Source organism: Heloderma suspectum, chromosome 8, assembly GCF_057233095.1.
Source record: "Heloderma suspectum isolate Gila_16-S chromosome 8, 16-S_ref, whole genome shotgun sequence".
In the NCBI taxonomy this organism is placed as follows: domain Eukaryota; kingdom Metazoa; phylum Chordata; class Lepidosauria; order Squamata; family Helodermatidae; genus Heloderma; species Heloderma suspectum.
Window position 1 is genome coordinate 44,254,725 of NC_139465.1, and position 19,797 is coordinate 44,274,521.

Here is a 19,797-nt window from a genome sequence, read left to right on the forward strand (position 1 = left end):
CCTCTTTCCACCTCCCTCAGAGCCTTGGATCCATTTAAGGAGCCCCTGTCCTGATTCCCTTTTCTTCTGTTTAACTAGCCCTAACTGTGGCTGGCTACTGCTGCTAGGCAACCAGGAATACCTAGGGGGATTGTACGGTGACCCCTGATACCTCTTCACAGATACTTACCACAGAATCTGCCAGCTAGAAGTGAGGCCTGGTTTACACATGCAGGAGAATGAGCTAGTGGGATCGGGAGGTGCTACAGTAGAATATATACTAATTCAAGTCTGTGAATCCCCTTGCACTAAAAAATATTCCTGCAAGTAAAGAACTAGCATGTCAGGGAGAAAGGTCTTAGTTCAGTTCATTTACTGCATGCTAGTTTTCTACTTGCAGGGAAGTGCAGTTTTTGTTTGATTTATGCAGGAGACCATTTAAAAATATGATTCCCCCACTCCCCCAATGACCAGTCTGAGGCACAGTCCATTCTACCACCTGATTTTGCATTCATTTGTAGATAAGGCCTCAAATCTGCCTGGTTCTGGGAAAGACGCTTAAATGAAGAACTCTGCAGTGGCAGCTCCTGAACCCTCCCCTGTAAGGCTCTCAAGACCCCTTGCTTGCCATGTTGTTCCCAAACCAGTTCAGGAGGCACTAGAATCCCCATGGTACCTGGCGGGAATTGATACTCCTATGCATATTCCAAAGCATCATTTCCTGTGAAGGGGAAGGAGGATCCCGTCATGTGTCTCCTGTTCTGCTTCAGCTTGGTCCACAGAGGGAAGCCAGGTTCACATACGAAGGAGGAAGCCAAGGGACAAGCCTGGCCATGAGATCAAGGTAAAGCTCAGAGTCAGAAACATGGGACACATAACTGGGCCACGCAACACTTAGGACCTGTGTTGCTCCTGCACTGCATAGACCAGAACTGAAGACTTATGCTGCCTGGTCTTCAGCTGTAAATGGTTAACACAGTTCCCCAGGCTTCCTGCTCCTGAAGACTCCCCTACTACTGAGGAGCCCATTGACTTCTGAGGAGCCCTCTTACTCCTGGGGAGGCTGGTTTCTTTGGGCCCTCAGCATTTGCTTCACCAACAAGAGGCTGCCTGCACTTGCAACTTTTGCTGCCAACATCCTCTAGAGCTGAGTGGCTGCTTGGCCTCCTCCTCAGACTCCACGGGTGAGGTAGGTTAATCAGGAGCCCTGTCTGCAGGTTCCCTCAAGGACCACTGTTGCCAAAGGGCCTGGTGTGAGGGGTGCCTATGGAAGTGCTGGAGTCGGGGGAGTCTTCCAGGATCTTTGGCCTCAGAATCGTCATCAGAGGAGGAGAGTTCCTGGCTTGAGCCTAGATCAGACATGGCATCTTCTGTGTCTTGGCAGCTGCTGCCTTTCCTCTTTGCAAAGAGAAGGGTTTTGTTTTGTTCTTGCTTGGGAAGCAGGCCGGGCCAGCTGGTGATACAATGACCCAAGCTGGACTCGAATACATGACATGCAGCCTCGACACAGCACGTCATTCCACTTGCTCTTCCAGCTTCTTGGTCCTTGCCTTGACTTTGGCTCCACATCAGCCTCAGAACTGTGCACCACACTGTCAACCTGTTAAGCCCCTTAATTAGTAACTAGTTCTCCAGGAGGGTCATTCTGAAGAGGGAGCCCTCCTCCTGCGAAGCCAGCTGCCAGTGAATCCCAATCTCCCCCGCCCCCTACTCATCTCCCTTGCACTATAGCTGAGGGGTGGAAGCTGGTTCCCCTTTGGCCCCGGGACCTCCAAATGCTAATTCATGTATTTTAAGTGATTAACTGCTTTGCTTTTGACTGATCTTTACTAAATATATTAATACAATGAGTGATAGGTCTCAGAATATTTAATGAAGGTAACTATCTGTCACAAGAAAATATGCACCAGCAACATCAGTGCTCTTTCAAGAACTTTGAGAGTCAGTCCAATGAAGTGGATGATGCTGGTTGTGGAAGAGCCAGGGAGCTCATTTGAGGATCTCGGACACATCCTCCTCCCCTGGGGAGTTTTTGCAATCAATACAGAAAATGCAATTCCCTCACTAATATGCCCGGTTTGATCTTCTGAATATTGTTATTGTGATAATTAATGCAAGAAACAGCCCCTTAATGCAAAGCACATCCCTACCTATCCAGATTTTTAATCTGAAAGGAGCCAACACACTCACATTTCTGAGCTAGCACGAGTTATTACTGAGTATGAAAGATCACGGCTCTCCTCTTGATGGCGAGACCTCTTGCAAATTAAAGTGTGATGGAAGGGGGGCTTAAGAGAGTGAAAAATCTTCCTTTGCAAAAGATCACAAAGTAGGAGGCTGAGACGTTACCTTGGAGATGTGTGAAATGTAAAAAGGGAGCCTGGCTTGTGAAAGCAACCTCAGTTTAGTCTGAGTCGTAAGGTAGTAGACCAAGGTTAAGATGAGAAATAATTGTAACCCACCATGTATCCTTGTGATACGTTCCATGGGGTTTTCTTGGCAAGAATACTGGAGTGGGTTGCCATTTCCTTCTCCAGTGGGGAAGGAAATAATAAAGAATGCATATAATAATAAAGAATGCATATTGCATTCAATATGCCAACAAATTTGGAACACTCAACAATGGCCGCAAGGCTGGAAAAGGTCAGTTTACATTCCAATTCCAAAGAAGGGCAACGCCAAAGAGTGTTCAAACTACCGCACAATTGCGCTCATTTCACATGCCAGCAAGGTGATGCTTAAAATCCTACAAGCTAGGCTTCAGCAGTATGCGAAACAAGAACTACCGGAAGTACAAGCGGGGTTTCGAAGAGGCAGAGGAACTAGAGATCAAATCGCCAACATTCGCTGGATCATGGAGAGAGCAAGAGAATTCCAGAAAAACGTCTATTTCTGCTTCACTGACAACGCTAAAGCCTTTGATTGTGTGGATCACAACAAACTGTGGCAAATTCTGAAAGAGATGGGGGTACCAGACCACCTTACCTGTCTCCTGAGAAACCTGTACGAGGGTCAAGAAGCAACAGTAAGAACCGGACATGGAACTGATTGGTTCAAAATTGGGGAAGGAGTACGACAAGGCTGCATATTGTCACCCTGCTTAATTAACTTATATGCAGAGTACATCATGAGAAACGGCGGGTTGGATGAATCACAGGTCGGAATTAAGATTGCCGGGAGAATTATCAACAACCTCAGATACGCAGATGATACCACCCTAATGGTAGGAAGCGAAGAGGATCTAAAGAGCCTCTTGTTGCGGGTGAAATCATGGCATCTGGCCCCATCACTTCCTGGCATATAGAAGGGGAAGAAATGGAAGCAGTGACAGATCTTATTTTCTTGGGCTCCAAGATCACCGCAGATGGTGACTGTAGCCATGAAATTAAAAGACGCTTGCTCCTTGGGAGGAAAGCTATGGCAAACCTAGACAGCATAGTAAGAAGCAGAGACATCACCTTGCCGACAAAGATTCGTATAATCAAAGCTATGGTTTTCCCAGTAGCAACGTATGGCTGTGAGAGCTGGACTATAAGGAAGGCTGAGCGCCGAAGAACTGATGCTTTCGAACTGTGGTGCTGGAGAAGACTCTTACGAGTCCCCTGGACTGCAAGGAGGTCAAATCAGTCCATCCTAAAGGAAAGCAACCCTGAGTGCTCATTGGAAAGACAGATATTGAAGCTGAAGCTCAAATATTTTGGCCACCTAATGCGAAGAGAAAACTCCCTGGAAAAGACCCTGATGCTGGGAAAGATTGAACGCAAAAGGAGAAGAGGACAGCAGAGGATGAGATGGCTAGATAGCATCACCGATGCAATGAATATGGACTTGAGCCCACTCCGGGAGAGAGCGGAGGACAGGAAGGCCTGACGTGCTATGGTCCATGGGGTCATGAAGAGTCGGACACGACTGAACGACTGAACAACAACAACAGTTTAGCTTAAAACAACAACAGCAACAACATAGATTTCTTTCCCTCCCTATTCCAAGGATACATTTGTTGTTGTTCAGTCATTAAGTAATGTCCGACTCTTCGTGACCCCATGGACCATAGCACGCCAGGCCTTCCTGTCCTGCACTCTCTCCCGGAGCATGCTCAAGTTCATATTCATTGCATCGGTGATGCAATGAATATGAACTTTCCTTTCCAGTCTTGTGGCTACTGCTGCGTGTTCCAAATTTGCTAATGCTTCCTAAAGCCCACTTGACTTCACTCTCTAGGATGTCTGGCTCAAGTTCAGTGATCGCACTATCATGGCTATCAGGGACATTCAGATCTTTGCTGTATAGTTCTTCTGTGTATTCTTTCCACCTCTTCTGAATCTCATCTGCTTCTGTTAGGTCCCTGCCTTCTTTGTCCTTTATCATGCCCGTCTTTGCACAAAACGTTCCCTTGAGATCTCCAGTTTTCTTGAAGAGATCTCTAGTCTTTCCCATTCTGTTGTTTTCCTCTATTTCTTTGCATTGTTCATTTAAGAAGGCCTTCTTGTCTCTCCTTGCTATTCTCTGGAACTCTGCATTTAGTTGGATATATCTTCCCCTTTCTCCCTTGCTTTTCGCTTCCCTTCTTTCGTGAGCTACTTGTAAAGCCTCATCAGACAGCCACTTGGCTTTCTTGCATTTCTTTTTCTTTGAGATGGATTGAGTTGCTGCCTCCTGAACAATGTTACGGACCTCCATCCATAGTTCCTCAGGCACTCTGTCTATCAGGTCTAATCCCTTCAATCTATTCCTCACCTCCACTGTATATTCATCAGGGATATGATTTAGGTCATACCTGAATGGTTTAGTGGCTTTCCCTACGTTCTTCAATTTAAGCCAAAATTTTGCAACAAGAAGCTCATGATCTGAGCCACAGTCAGCTCCAGGTCTTGTTTTGACTGACTGTATGGAGCTTCTCCATCTTTGGCTGCAAAGGACATAATCAATCTGATTTCGATATTGACCATCTGGTGATGTCCATGTGTAGAGTCGTCTCTTGTGCTGTTGGAAAGGAGTGTTTGCTATGATCAGCGTGTTCTCTTGGCAAAACTATTAGCTTTTGTCCTGCTTCATTTTGTACACCAAGGCCATGCCTGCCTGTTATCCCGGTGATTTCTTGACTTCCTCCTTTAGCGTTCCAATCCCCTAGGATGAAGAGGACATCTTTTTTTGGTGTTAGTTCTAGAAGGTGTTGTAGTTCTTCATAGAACCGATCAACCTCAGCTTCTTCAGCCTCAGTGGTTGGGGCATAGACTTGAATTACTGTGATGCTGAATGGTTTGCCTTGGATTCGTGCTGAGATCATTCTATCATTTTTAAGATTGTACCCCAGTACTGCTTTTCCCACCCTTTTGTTGACTATGAGTGCTACTCCATTTCTTCTAAGGGATTCTTACCCACAGTAGTAGATATGATGGTCACCTGAATTAAATTCGCCCATGCTTGTCCATTTTAGTTCGCTGATTCCCAAGATGTCGATGTTCAATCTTGCCATCTCATGTTTGACCACCTCCAGCTTACCTTGATTCATTGATCTGACATTCCAGGTTCCTAAACAATATTGTTCTTTACAGCATCGGATTTTCTTTTCACCACCAGACACATCCACAGCTGAGTGTCCTTTCGGCTTTGGCCCAGCCGCTTCACTCTTTCTGGCGCTACTTGGAAATACCCTCTACTCTTCCCCAGTAGTATATTGGACACCTTCCGACCTGAGGGGCTCATCTTCCGGCGTCATATCTTTTAGCCCTGTGATACGTTCCATGGGGTTTTCTTGGCAAATATAATTGCAAACCAGCTTTTGCCATATGTAACTGGAATTATTCTCATGCTAACAACCGAGGTGTATCCATTGCAAAAATGGCCCAGCCGTTTGGAAGGGGCTCATCTTCCGGCGTCATCTCTTTTAGCCTTGTGATACGTTCCATGGGGTTTTCTTGGCAAGAACACTGGAGTGGGTTGCCATTTCCTTCTCCAGTGGACCACATTTTGTCAGAACTCTCTGCCATGACCAGTCCATCTTGGGTGGCCCTGCACGGCATAGCTTATGGCTTTACTGAGTTACGCAAGCCCCTTTGCCACAACAAGGCAGTGATCCATGAAGGGGGCTTAATAAGCTAAATTATTTGCTTGCAATTCATTAGCAAGACTGAACCCTAAAGACAAAAGAACTGTTATGCTGGACTGGCTAAGACCCAAAAGTCTTTACTTATAGGGTTTGTTTTTTGTTTTTTTTTAAGTGGGAGGGTTCAAAAATAGACCCCCAAGATCTGCTCAAGCCACAATTTGAGCCACCCTAAGATCTTAATGATAGAAGGCGGGATACAAGTGTTTTAAATAAAATAAAGACATCAATCAATCAATCAATCAATAAAACTTTTATTCCATCAGGAGCACCCTTATCAGCCCACAAGGTGGACATGGCTTGTTCGATAACCAGAGGCCGTCATGTCTCTGAACCCTTGGCAATGTCAAGGTGCAGAAGAAGTCTCTGATGAAGATCAGATTTCAGACTTACAGAGGCTCAGTCAATCCCATATTCAGCCCCCCGCCCCCTGCCAGAAGACATGGCCTTGCCATCATCCTCGGAGTCAGAGGAGGAACCCGCAGCGGAACTGCCATCTCCCCAGCTCCACAAAAATCTGAGACTACAGAATCAAGTGGTTCAAAGGGCAGGGCTCTTTAAAAGTCCTGCCAGCTCCTCCACTACACTACAGATTGTGGCTGCCTAAGACTACTGTTGGCTCTAGCTTGCTGCTGAGACAACATCCTCCTATGTTGCTAGTAGGAGAGAGCTCTAGCCAGCAAAGTTCACTCAGAACTCTCCATGGTCCTGTTGCAGCTGCCCTTCACACAAGAGGGCTCCTGACTTTACCTAGCTTGCTGTGACTGATGCACTTACCTTGGCATCTGACTCAACCTTGCATGCCTTGACCTGACTGTTTGATACAGACTGGACCTCCTTGTTCAGATCTGACCGTCAGGTGATGTTAGCTTTCCCTGTGAGCCTCAGATAACCACATAATGGGACAGAGGCGTACTGCCGCTGAACAAAAAGCCAAGGCTTGCCTAATGTGGAGGACTGAATTCATGACCTTTGGATGGTGAGACTGATACCTACTGCACCAACACTCAGGCTTTTTGCCCTGGTGTGAATGCTACTTAGACAATTACTGATTAGGAATTTGTAAATGGAGAACATTAAAAATGTCAGTCTGTATTAAAAGTAGATTTCCTATGGGAGGGTGGTGTAAATGGAATGGACAGCTGCTGCTTCTGCCTGGCTGGATACAAAGGAGGGCTGTTATATTGTTGTTCCAGTGACTCACCAGGAGTTTTAATTGCACAATTATTGTATTATAAAATATTTTCAAACTGATTACATCAATGCAAAAGAAAATAAATTATCCTTGTTGTTAACTCTGCTGTCCTCCAGGCGTACAGCACTCTCTCCACCTACACACCAACTTCTTTGATGCTGGGGCCAGGATATGCAATCTTAAATCACAGCTCTTTTAACAATGTATGGGGGATACTAAAGAGAACTTCAAAAACCTCAGATGTAAAAGGATAATTTAGTAAAGATCTGTGATAGATGCATGCCCTCTCAAACAGAGATCCTGAATGCAACTCTTGCATTGCAAAGGAATATGGCAAAATCGCTCATCTATTGGACTATGAATTACCTGGGGGTTGGAGGCATGACTCTATGACCCTTCTCTCTTGCTGCTGCTGCTATTTAGATGCAGGAGAACAAAGAATCTTTATTTACTTGGGGGCTCCAGGGCATGTCTCAGCCCCATTTGCTGTTCAGCATCTTGGCTCATGCCAAGCACACAGTCTCGTTTCCAGCAAGAGGCCCACTATACATTTCTCTCTCAGAGGTACTCATTACCGGCATCTTGCCAGAGACTGAGCATGGCCTACGAGTGGAATTATGAGCACATCTTCTTCTATGCCCTGTAGACATAGCCTAACCCACCGCCAGGACATGACCAGGAATGTTGAGGCAAGGTTTCCAGCATTCAGCCAGGAGTCAACGCCAGTGCAAGGCTGCATCTAGATTTACACACACACACACACACACACTTCAAAGTTGATTTTAAAAATGAGGTAATAGTATAGATTATTGATACTTGTTGCTGGTGGATTTAAAAACAACAACACAATCGCTCTTGTTGTTTTCTTGTGTTTTGTGGTTTCAAATTGTGTATAACACCTTGGGAGAGCTGACCCTAAAAGTGGGGTTTATACATCTTTTAAAGCAAGCAAGCAATGGCACAAAATCCAGAAATACTAAATGTACATCCAGACTTTCATAGAATGGTAGGATTTTTTCAGAATAAACTACTATTCACGTTGGCTGTGAAGGCTGTTTTAGCCACCATGTCTGAAGGGTGTGGACTTTAATGCTACTGCAGAAGTGGATTCTTGCTTGACAGAGACGGTGGGTGGGAAATTGCTTTGTTATTTTGCTTACACTAGGACAGGCTTCCCCAACTTGGTGCCCTCCAGATGTGTTAGGCTGCAACTCCCATTATTCCCAGGCAGCCAATGGTCATGCTAGTTAGGAATGATGGGTGTTGCAGACCAACACATCTGGAGGGCACCAGGCTGGAGATGGCTGTGCTAGACGAGCCTTTCACCCTTCCTGTCCACCTCTGTTTTGCTGCACAGAATTATGTCATGGATTCCCACTATTTATTCATTTGCTTATTTACTTATTACAATAGTGTTATTTTCCAAATCCTTCCAAGGCAGCTTACAAGTAGCATCAAAATATATGAATGAAATCACAATGAACAACATTCATAAATAAAAGTAATCAGGATCCTTCCCACAGGGTATCTGGTGGTGGTCCAGCAAGTAGCCTCAATGGCAGGGATAATGCACCTTGAGGTCTTCTTCCCTTGCCTGTCTTTCTGCTTCCCTGTTTCACCTGACATGATTTGTATTTCCAGGCTTAGAAATACTAGTCTAAGGCATTCATAACATTTGCCTCAAATACAGGTAAGCTTAGGATGGCTGTGTGTCCTACTTCACAGAGGACAGTCCTAAATTTGAAGGCTGTCTGAGGACAGTCCTCCATTTTGAATGTGTCCTCCATTTGAAGAACTGTCCAGTCCATCTCCAGATTAAAGAGAAAGAACCGTAAGGAAAGAAAGCAGCAGAGGCCTTGAAGTTGCCCGTCCACAATTAGCACGGGACAGGGGACTGAGCACAGGTCATCCGGTCACAGGTCTTTCCTACTATGGTGAGATGTGGTGCATTACTATTTAAAATGTAGTAATTCTTTCTAAACTTGCAACTGTCTGTATAAATTAGGACTTGCAACATTTTATGCAAATCTGTGTCCTCCTTTGTGGTGATGCAATTCTTTTTTAGTGATGAATTTAGTGGCCACCTTAGGTAAGCATTACAAACCCCTGTAACTGCAGACTTGTATTTCTGAATCTGGAAATAGGAGTCTTGGCAACATCCCTAGAGCAGATCAACAACACAATTCTGTGCAGGGACCAACGGTAAGGGCAAAAGCTTCATCAATGATAAGCAAAATGACAGACCCTTGAATGCGTCCCCAAATCAGATTAAAACCTGAGCTCAAGAAGAATTTCCTGACCGACCTACCCACCAACCCACCCAGTCACCAGACTGATCCCTCCAACCTTCTCTTTCCCTCCCACTTACTGAGGTGGTTCTCCACCAGCAAACAAGGAGAGAGGATTCTTTGGCCCTCTGTGCCGGTCATGTGCCACACAGCACACCAGGCCAGGGCCAGCGTCAAGGGTAGGCATGGTTGGGTACCTGCCGAGGGCCCACACCCCAGCAGGGGCCCACTGACAAGAGCTCCCTGGAGTTACTCCTCCTCTTCACCGTTGCAGCCTGCTTGTATGCCTGCCTCTCACTTTGGCCCAGACAATGGTGGTGGTGAGAAGGAGCAGCAGATGCCGCTCCGCCTACTTGCTCATTGGCTTTCTGCCTGTCAAGCAAGCAAGCGGGAGCAATCATGGGGGAGGGAGGTCGAGCAAGAGCAGCTGGTGACAGTGGTTGTAAGAGGGTAGACTCACTGAGGGAGGAGGCCCATGGAGGGTGTCTTGCCCAAGGGCCCTCAAAACCTGGAGCTGACACTGCACCAGGTCATCAGTAGCTGCTGGGAAGCATCGTTTTCCCTAGGGTGACTCCAGTGCAAGTAGTCCTGGGGAAAAGGGAATGTCTCCTTTCCCTCTCTGCTTGCTGCAGGAAAAGAGAGGGAGAGGAAAGACTGACCAGCAGTTTGCTGCCTATGGGGCACCACTGCCATCTCAACCTCGTAAGCAGATCCAAAGGGAAGAGGGGAGGGTTTGGGGGCTCACAAATTTGGATTGGAACTAAAACAAGCAGAGCTATTTCCCAATGTTTGGGAAGAGACTTGGCTTATTTCTAAGCCAATCTGAAGCAAGCCGGGGGACCCCCACCCATCACTAATATGCACTAAAAGGATGCTGTATATATAATAAGTTAATTAATTAACCACCTATTAAATATGTATGAAAGAACTTGAGTGCCGATGGCACTCTTCAACCATCTAGGTACATCTCTTTATTTGGCCAGCGTGTTCAATAGGATCTTCTGAAGACTCTCTAACTTCCATTTCCTGCTTTCCAGAAATATTGATCTGTGAGATGTTATTTTTTATTGAACCAAGCAGCTTAATGGTGGCACAAGAAAGTCCTACTGAGTATGGAAAGTATGCCAGGAAGTATGAAAACTATCAAGAAGGTGGCCATCAGAGCCAAGATGCACAATCAGCAAACAAGCTCGATGGATCATGGCACAGTCCAGAAACATTTTAGACTGCTGGGGCGGGGGTGGGTGGGTTTGGATCTTAGGTTTTAATCATCCCACATAGTACAAAAAGACACACACACCCCATGCACACTCAAAACTACCACACCAGAAGGAAGGACTCTAGGTAAAACTTCATCTGTCTGTCTATAAAAGCCTTCCCCAAACCGGTGCCCTCCAGATATTTTAGACAACATTTCCATCCACCCTCACCATTGGCCATGTTGTCCTGGGCTGATGGGAGTGGGACTGTAAAATATTTGGAGGGCACCAGGTTGGGGAAGGCTGATTATATACTCATAGCAATATCAATCCTCTAAATGAGTGCCAATCCTTATATAGCCAAATACCCAAGCACAAGAGGGAAGTATCAGCAGGTTGCCAGGGGTGGGGGTGGGGAGGGACACACACAGGTTTGCAGAAGTACGCCCCCCCTCCCCAAAAGGGAAAAAACCTCAAGGGGGAAAGACAATGGACCAAGTGTACTCAGTGGCCACAGAAGTCTGATGGATTGTTTGTGGAGTGGGGGAGAATGAGGGGTGGGGAGAATAGGAGGGAACGGCTGGAACTCTGAACAGGGCACAGAATTTAGTGGTAGGTCCCACTTGTTGAATCACCACGGGCACTTTGATGTGGCAAACTACGCCAAAAGGTGCAGCACTGAGGTCTGCCGTTGTGTGGCTTAGCACAAGTCTAGGTTAGTTATGCAAAAGGGGAATCAGAAGCAAAACAAAAAGCAGCACCCTCCATGCACACGCACACCTGCCCAGCTTTGCTTGCTGGGGGATGATGGGAGTTGTGGTCCAACACATCTGGAGAACACCAGGCTGGGGAAGGCTGATCTAACCCCTCCGATCCTCAGCCTCCTGTCTTCTCTGTCCACCTTCTCTTCAGGTGTCCGTTTGCCTCCTCCCCCACTTCCTTTTGCCTTAGATGTCTGTCTGTCTAACTAAAATAGTTCTAGGCTGCCTTTAAGGGCAAAAGCCCTCCCAAGGCGGCTTACATGATAAAATCACATTAAATAAAATCCTATAACAGCCAAAATAAATAAAATCAACAAAAACCAGCAATAAAATATCTAGCCCTGATGGCAACAGAATCTAAAGCACAATTGCACCTACAAACCCACAACAGTCACCCGAGACATCCTCAGGAGAGGGCCACAGAAAACAAATAAGGGCCTTCCTAATAGCTTGCAGTGATGAAAGCTTGCCTAACCCATCCAAAGCCTACCCTGTCCCTTTGCTTTCTGGGGCTTTCTTTTCACTCAGCTTTCCTTTCTTCAGCCAAGTCCCAAATGCTGTTTGTTCCATCTCTATTGCCTGACAACTTTCCTTTCCCTCACAATAGCTGGACTGTGATCTGTGTCACAGGAACACAGGAAGCTGCCTTATACTGAATCAGATCCTTGGTCCATCTAGCCCAGTACTGTCAACACTGACTGGCAGCCATGGCTCTCCAGGGCTTCAGGCAGGGGTCTTCCCCAGCCTGACCTGGAAATGCTGGGGATTGAACCTGGGACATTCTGCAGGCAAAGCAGGGGCTCTACCACGGAGCCATGGTCCTAAAATTCTATTTTTCCAAACCTTCCAAACTCAAGAAACATATTTTAAAAATCCAAGCCTTTATTTGGAAAATGAATATGTAACAAAGCTACAGGGACATTTAAATCAACACCATGGAAAGAAAACGAATAAACAAGCAAATGGGAACACAGCCAAAGTCTGAGAATGAAGCAGGGAAGCACAAAGAGTAAATTTTGCTGATCCAGAGACATCTCCCATCTGGACAGCACTTGTGCCCCAAAATGTTCTCTGCTTTTTGTCCCTGTCATTCACAACAGGCCAAGTTCATGTCGCTGATTAAGTATTAGTAAGGCAGGAGCAGCAACAGCAGCAGAGTTCCAGACTTTGAGGAAGAGTGAAAAATGCTGTATTAGTGGGCAAGTTGAAGCTGTAACAAATAGGCTTACTGCAGGAAGAAAATCACACAGTGAACATAAGGCACCGTGAAGCAGAACAAACCACTTCAAGTGTGACTCGGAAAGAATAGCCTTTGTCCAGAAGGAGCCTTTCCCTCTCCTCTGTATGTGAGAGAGCAGTCAAAGTCAGGAGAATGTGACTTGTCCGAAGACGGGAAGCATAATTTTCTGTGCTCGCTTAGGACAGCCTTCCTCAACCTGGCACCCTCCAGATGTGCTGCACTACAACTCCCATAATGCTGTTTCCTGCATTCTCCTTTGCATTATCAGCAGCAGCGAGCCAAGCGGGGCCAGGACATTTGCACCCTTGTGGAAAATAGTTTGTCTTCCCTGAAATCCAGCTTCCACTTGGGGAAGACGTGAAATGTGAGGTATCATGGCCAGCTGGCAGCTTTAGTGTGTTGGTGGTCACAAGACCATCATATACATATTCCCATGTTCCCTCCCGTACGGAAGCCGCTAAGGGTCCTCATGGCCCTTGATAGAAACAAATATAGAACTGGCAGATGGGAAGCTCAGGGCATTCAGCAGGGACATAGGACAGCGGGAGGGCAGATGCTTGGTATCTTTAGAATCCTAGGTTCAATCCTTAGCCTTTTCAGCTGAACTGGATATCAGGAGCTAGGGCTGGAAAATAACCTCAGCTCCATGAGACTGCCTGGAATCCTCATCAGCAACTAATTTTAGGCCTTGGACTTAATGGCCTTATGTCCCTCACCCCACCCCATTTAGATGGCCATGGACCTTTTCAGACGCACATTGGGGTGGTTAGGCGAACCATGGTGCATGGTGGTTACCGCTAACCACTGCGAGTGCTACTGCCACACCTGCAGGTGATCACGTTCCGCAACATGGTTAGACTAACCATTCTCTAGCCACCTTCCCTCCCGCAGGAACCTCCAGTCCTCTGGATGGGCAGCCATGCATCCCAGTGGCCTTTGCACTGTTGGCATTTTGGTGCTTGGTGATGTTGGCCATTTTGGTGCTAGGTGCTGCTGCTCTTGCTGTGGAGCTCTACGGCAGCTCTCAACCACGGAGGCTGTTCAGACATCATGCTAAACCATGGTACAGCCCACCAACCATACTGCAGCAAGTGGTCAGTGAACGGGGTTAGTCTGTGGTTAATAAACCAGCATGGTCAGAATAGACTCCTGTTCAGACATCACACTAAGCCAATGTAGTTAGCTCAAAACTCCAAACCATCATGGCTCAGCATGATGTCCCAACAGGGCCATTGTGTATTACTTCTGCTGTGAAGCACACAGCTAACACTTCTCTTCCCCCTAGTCCAACTGCCATGCTTTAAAACTGCTTTTCCATTCCTGATATGTTAGAAGAATAAGAACATTGTTTACTAATCCTGATTAAAAAGAAATACTCTGAGCACTTTTGATTTTAAACTCACTTAATCCCTAGCACCACCACGGCTGCAGGAATCAACTGGAGTCTGCCTGCTGCTGCTGCTGCTGCCTTTAAGCCCTCATCACCTGCTGCTCTCTGGGTGCTCATTTCGAGGCCGCTATGGGCCCTCGACTTTGGCTGCATCACTGTGCAAAACTGACTGCCAGCAAGCCCTTATTGCCCTGGCTACTGCTCTGTCCTCCCACTCGGCCAAGTTTGGCAAGGGTGGGGGGCAGGGGAGCTCAGCTGGTGCTCCTCAGACAGGGCTGTTGCCATCATGCAGGAGAGCAAAGCGATCTTCTTCAGGCAGCGCCATGAGGTGGGGGAAAGATGGAGACAGAAATTGGCATCTGAATGGTGCAGGAAGTCTTTTTTTTTAAAAAAATGGGGTGGTTTGAACTCTGCTCTGCTCCAGGCAGCAACGTATCTTGGGCAGGACAAGGGGCGAAGGCTGGATTTGGCCCTGGAACATCCAGTTTTTGATCACTAGTTTAGAACCGCTTGCCCCCAGCTCTGTGGAAAGGCAATGCCTAATTCATCTGCCCTGAAGCAGCCCTGCTCACGGCACTGTAGGCCTAACTCCGCACACTCAAGATGGGTACCCCTTGTGTCACTTGGCTCGCTTCCTGGAATACTTGAATCAAATCATACGCAGCTAATTGAATAGCTTCACAAATGCCACTTAAAATCACACTCAAGTGGCTTAAACTCTGTATTAGTCCAACCCCACGGGAAATGAACACACGCTGAGGCGGCTTACCTGCCACAGATGCACGTGTACGAAGTGTGTCGCATGCCTCCGCGAGTGTAGCAGTAGTGCTCAAACAGGCTGCAAATCAAGGAATCCAGAAATTAATCATTTGCTCAGGACCAAAACACATAAACAGCAAACAAAGCATGACTGCAAGAAAACCAGGACTTATTTATCCTCGGCTGTACATCAACCAATCATCTCATTTTGGTTTTTGAGCTCACCATGTGCTTACAGAAAATATGCAGTTGCAAGAGCTTTGAGGAAAGGGCTTCCGGCTGTTTTCATCCCCTAACCTTCATGGTTTACCTGCCTCTGGAGCTAAACAATTAACAGATTTTTAAGAGGAATGAAAGCCAAACACAGCAGCTGAAATGGTCAAACAGCCCTGCCCCCTTCATAGAATCATAGCAGAGTAGGGCTGGAAGGGACCTACAAGGCCATCGAGTCCAACCCCCTGCTCAAGGCAGGAATCCAAGTCAGAGCATCCCTGGCAGATGGCTGTCCAGCCTCATCTTGAAGCCCTCCAGTGTGGGAGAGTTTCCCCTGACAGTTTGGTGGATTCCCAGCTTCTGTGCAGTTTTTTCCTCATCCTAAAAGGCTGACATGCCTCTCCTGAGGTTTAATGACTGGAAGTAAGAGCTTTACGATAGAGTATGTCTGTATGTGTTTTTGATTTTTTGGCCCCGCCCCTTTTGCCTTTGGCCCCACCCACTTGGAATGTGGCCCTCGAGAGCGTCTCTGAAATGGAATTCAGCCTTCAGACTGAAAGAGGTTCAACTCCTCTGATATAAAGAATACACAGATTAATATATATATATATATATATATATATATATATATATATGTATGTATATATGTATATATGTGTGTGTGTGTATATATATATATATATATATATACACATATATACACACACACACACATACATACATACATACATATACACACCAGGCATGAACAGAACCAACAAAACTTCAAAAGCAACACTTTTCATTAGAGATACGCATTGGTTACATTTATATCCAAGACTGTGTTGTATCACTGAACTCACAATGTTATGCACAGGGTTCTGAAGGAGCCTCCCATCCAGGCACTGTCTAGATCCACATCTGCTGAACTTAGCTTTCGCAAAGGTGCCGTGTCGTGCACCCTGAGACCACGCCATGAGACATCTGGCCGAGTTGTAAGCCATCGTCACATCTTTGCTCCACATATTGAGAAGACGAATGGGTGGGGGAACAGTTTTGCATCCACTAGCTCCATGTGTTAAGCAGAGGAGTACTACAGGCGTACAGTTGTATGCACGCAAGCTCCTCTACATAGGGTTTCCAGTTGCGTGAAAAAGCATACAAGGGTAGCACTCCTCTTCAGACCTGTCACTGAACTCATGGGGCTTGTGGGGGGCAAAGCCAGTGAGGATGTTCATGTTTGGGGGAACACATGACTGAACAGAAAGCAAGGAGGACCAAGCATCTTTCCAGGCAACCTTTTTATTACCAAAATCATTTAATACTCAGTTACTCATTTGTTGCTGGGAATAGACATGCCTTTCTCCAAGGCTGCAGTTCTGTTGGGGCAGATATTGCATATCCTCATCACCCAAGCCGGCAATATTTGGTTACGGGGAAAATGCAGCTTTCCCCCTCAGCTAGCGTGTCCTTAAGAAATGCTGTATGGAATAGTGCAGCTGCATGAATGGTATGGACTGCAGTTGGATTGTGCCCCTGGCAGCACTTGCCTCAAGCAGCAGAAGGCCCTGCACCTCCAAACCATTTTGTGACATGTTACTTTTATTCCCCACCCCTACCCTTTTATTGTTCTAGAAACTTAGCTCTCTTCTGCTGCTTCTCGCAATTGCATTTCCCAATACTTCACCAAGACTACTGTCTCCCCGACAGCCATTACAAGTACCATTTGCATTTTATTTACATCTTATACAGTTTGTTGAATTATAAGTCCTCGCCTTCTACAGCACTGAAGTCCATGTCTTCTTGTTTAAATCTGTAACAATAACAGAGGTGTGTCCGTCCGTCCATCTGCGCCATAGCGCCAAGAGTATGAGACCTAGACACCGGAAACATGTTATGCATACCAAGGGGACCCTAGGAGTGTGCACCTCACGATTATTTTGTTTTTTAAAATGTGCTAATCAATTTTAATTAATTTAAATGTGTCCATGTGGCCGAAGCCTGCAGTAAGATCTCCAGCCACCAGGAGTAGACCTCCCTAACCAGTGCATAGCTGTGCAGTCCATACAGTCTAAAAGCTAGGGGAGAGTAGTTGACCGAGGTCAAAGTTATACACCTGCCACCCCACCCCCTGCTGTGGGGCTGTCTCCCCCACAGGGGAATGGAGTGGGTAGACTCATCCCTTTGGGGGCTATAGGGGGGCACCACAGCACAGGCACAAGCAAGCGTGGCTTAACGCAGGTGCGGGCAAAGTGCGTCCAACTCTGGCAGCTGTGTGTGTTTGCTTAAAGGCTTCACTTTATCAAACTAAGGCAACTCCCCCCAAGCTGGGACCCTCTAGATGTTTGGACTTCAACCCCTATCCGCCCCAGCCAGAATGACCAATGGTTGGGAGTGCTGGGAGGTGTAATACAAAACATCTGGAAGACACCAGGTTGGGGAATGCTGACCGAAGGGCTAGTCCCACCTGTGTGATGCCAGGTCTGTTTGCTAGTAAAAGAACACAAAGGAAGGGAGACGCAGAATCAGCACTACTATCTCCTTGCATGAATACTTCGGCAGTATCATAGACTCATAGAATCATAGGGTTGGAAGAGGCCTGCAAGACCTTCAAGTCAACCCCCTGCTCAATGCAGGAAGCCTAGTTCCCAGGCAGTCCCCCATCTAAGCACTAAACGGGGCTGACCCTGCTTAGCTTCTGAGATCAGACACATCCAGCCCTTTGCCAAAGAGCTACTTTAGGGACTCCCAAGGGGGGTGGGAACACCCAGTGGGCTGCTGGACGTTTTTGCCTTTGAACAGCAGCAGAGCTGCCTGCCACTCCAGATCACAACCCGCATGGGGAAGAGTTTTCAGTTTGAAAATTGGTGCTGTGGGGCTCACAGTCAAGAAACACAAGTTCAGTGGCTCTACAGGTCCATGATCCAGTTGTGCAGTTGTGCTGTTGTTCAGATCCTGGACCAGACCTAACTTCTACACCACTCCCACCAATCCATGCCACTGTTCTGCTATGGCTGGGTCAGACTCAGCATTAGGGCAAATGCAGGGGCAAATCAATAAATGGGCAAATGGTTAAACACAGAGGTATTAGCCCAGCAAGACAGCAGTTCAAGGCAAGAACAGTCAGGAAGCAGGCAATGGTCAAAAGCACAGTATTTCCAGTCGAGGGGACACATTCCCAAAAGCAAACATAAATGTAGTCTAAGAAGCCGAGTCAAGCAGGAGTCCAAAAGGTCCATAGCATGAGGTTCAGTCACAGAGCAAGTCAGGGTTGAAAGCACTGAAGTTGGTGTTCCAGCAGTGATTAAGCTGGAACTGAAGGCTTATGTAGCCTGAGTTCCTAAAGCACAATGCTGGGTTCAGCTGCAGTTCATCACAGGACCTCTGGCAAAAGTCCTACTCATGAGGAGGGCTTTGCTCACAAGGAGGCCTTTCCTCTTGAGGAGTCCTCTTCTGCAAGTGGGCACTGCTTCGCCTGGCCGTGGTCTTAGCCTGCCCGTTCGGGCGCTGCTGTTCCTAGGGGCTGGAGGGTGGCTCAGCATCCCCCTCTGACTCAGGAGCAGAGCTGTCCACCTTTCAAGGGGGAAGATCTGAAGTTCTCTTTCCTGAGGGCCCAGGACCTTCTTGGTCAGGCCCTGATTCCTCTGGAGCAACTTGTTCACTGGTGACATCCAGCTCAGGAGGCTCCAGATTGTCCCGTGAAGAAGATTCCTCGGGGAGGGGGGGGGGGAGGACACACACAGGAAATGGATGTTGTGCTGTATTTGCATATACTGCCAAGCAATGGTTTATGTTGACCATGGTTTGTTGCTTTAGCCATGAATTGTCTAGTAGACAAGCAAACAAACCATGGCTTGTTTTCCCCATTTCTGGTTTGTTTCTCTTTTGCCCATTTTGCCAGCTTTCAGAGCAGTTTCATTTTCAGGCTGCTCTTGCTGGGCACCTCTGTTTGAGCGCAGACAGGAGCACAAACAAACCAGGGATAAGCCATGGTCCTGTGATCCAACATTACAACAAATCATGGTTTAAACAAGATGGACTTTGTAAGAAAACAACAAACCATGGCTTTTATTTGTGGTTTATTTGTGGTTTGTAGCTGGTTAATCAACCATGGTTTGTTGGGAGGGAGGGATTCAGACATAGCGACAAGCCGGATTTCAACAAACCACAACATGTCTTAGTATTATGTGTGGAACAGGCCATTGTCTCTGACAATGTGTGACACTTTCACACAAAGGCTAAAATGTGGTGGGAGCATGTGTTGACCAGCTTTAGCACACACACATACACACAGAATTCTAAGCTAGTAAAATGGAGTAATGTTTTACCAGTATCGAAGTCTGCCTCTTTAAACAAAAAAGAAGAGAAAAAAAGAACAACATGTTCCATTACAAGTTGAAGCTCTGTCAGTTCAGCTCAGTTAGTTTTTATTGTTTAACCACTGGCCATTATAAAACTTTTAGGAAAAAAATATAATCAAGAAACCTAAAAATCTAAAACCAAAATGGAAAAAAGGTTTTAACTTCATTCAGCAATTGCAATCTGCTTAGTAAAAGCCACTAGTTATTTTGCTAATGCCATTACAAATTCCTACTGCAGGAGAAACAACGAAGAGTTGGATTCGATGGCCTTGTAGGCCCCTTCCAACACTACTGTTCTATGATTCTATGAGTCTTATGGCACCTTAA

The 19,797-nt window shown here is 46.5% G+C and overlaps 1 protein-coding gene across 2 annotated transcripts in view; it reads right to left on the reverse strand.

The window, feature by feature from the left end:
- PEPD (peptidase D) overlaps positions 1–19,797 on the reverse strand; it is a 252,054-nt gene that overhangs the window by 49,554 nt on the left and 182,703 nt on the right. For both annotated transcript variants that reach the window (XM_084812216.1, XM_084812217.1), the window contains exon 10: positions 14,928–14,996. In XM_084812216.1, the coding sequence (XP_084668342.1) occupies positions 14,928–14,996 (69 nt within the window). The remainder of the gene's footprint in view (positions 1–14,927; positions 14,997–19,797) is intronic.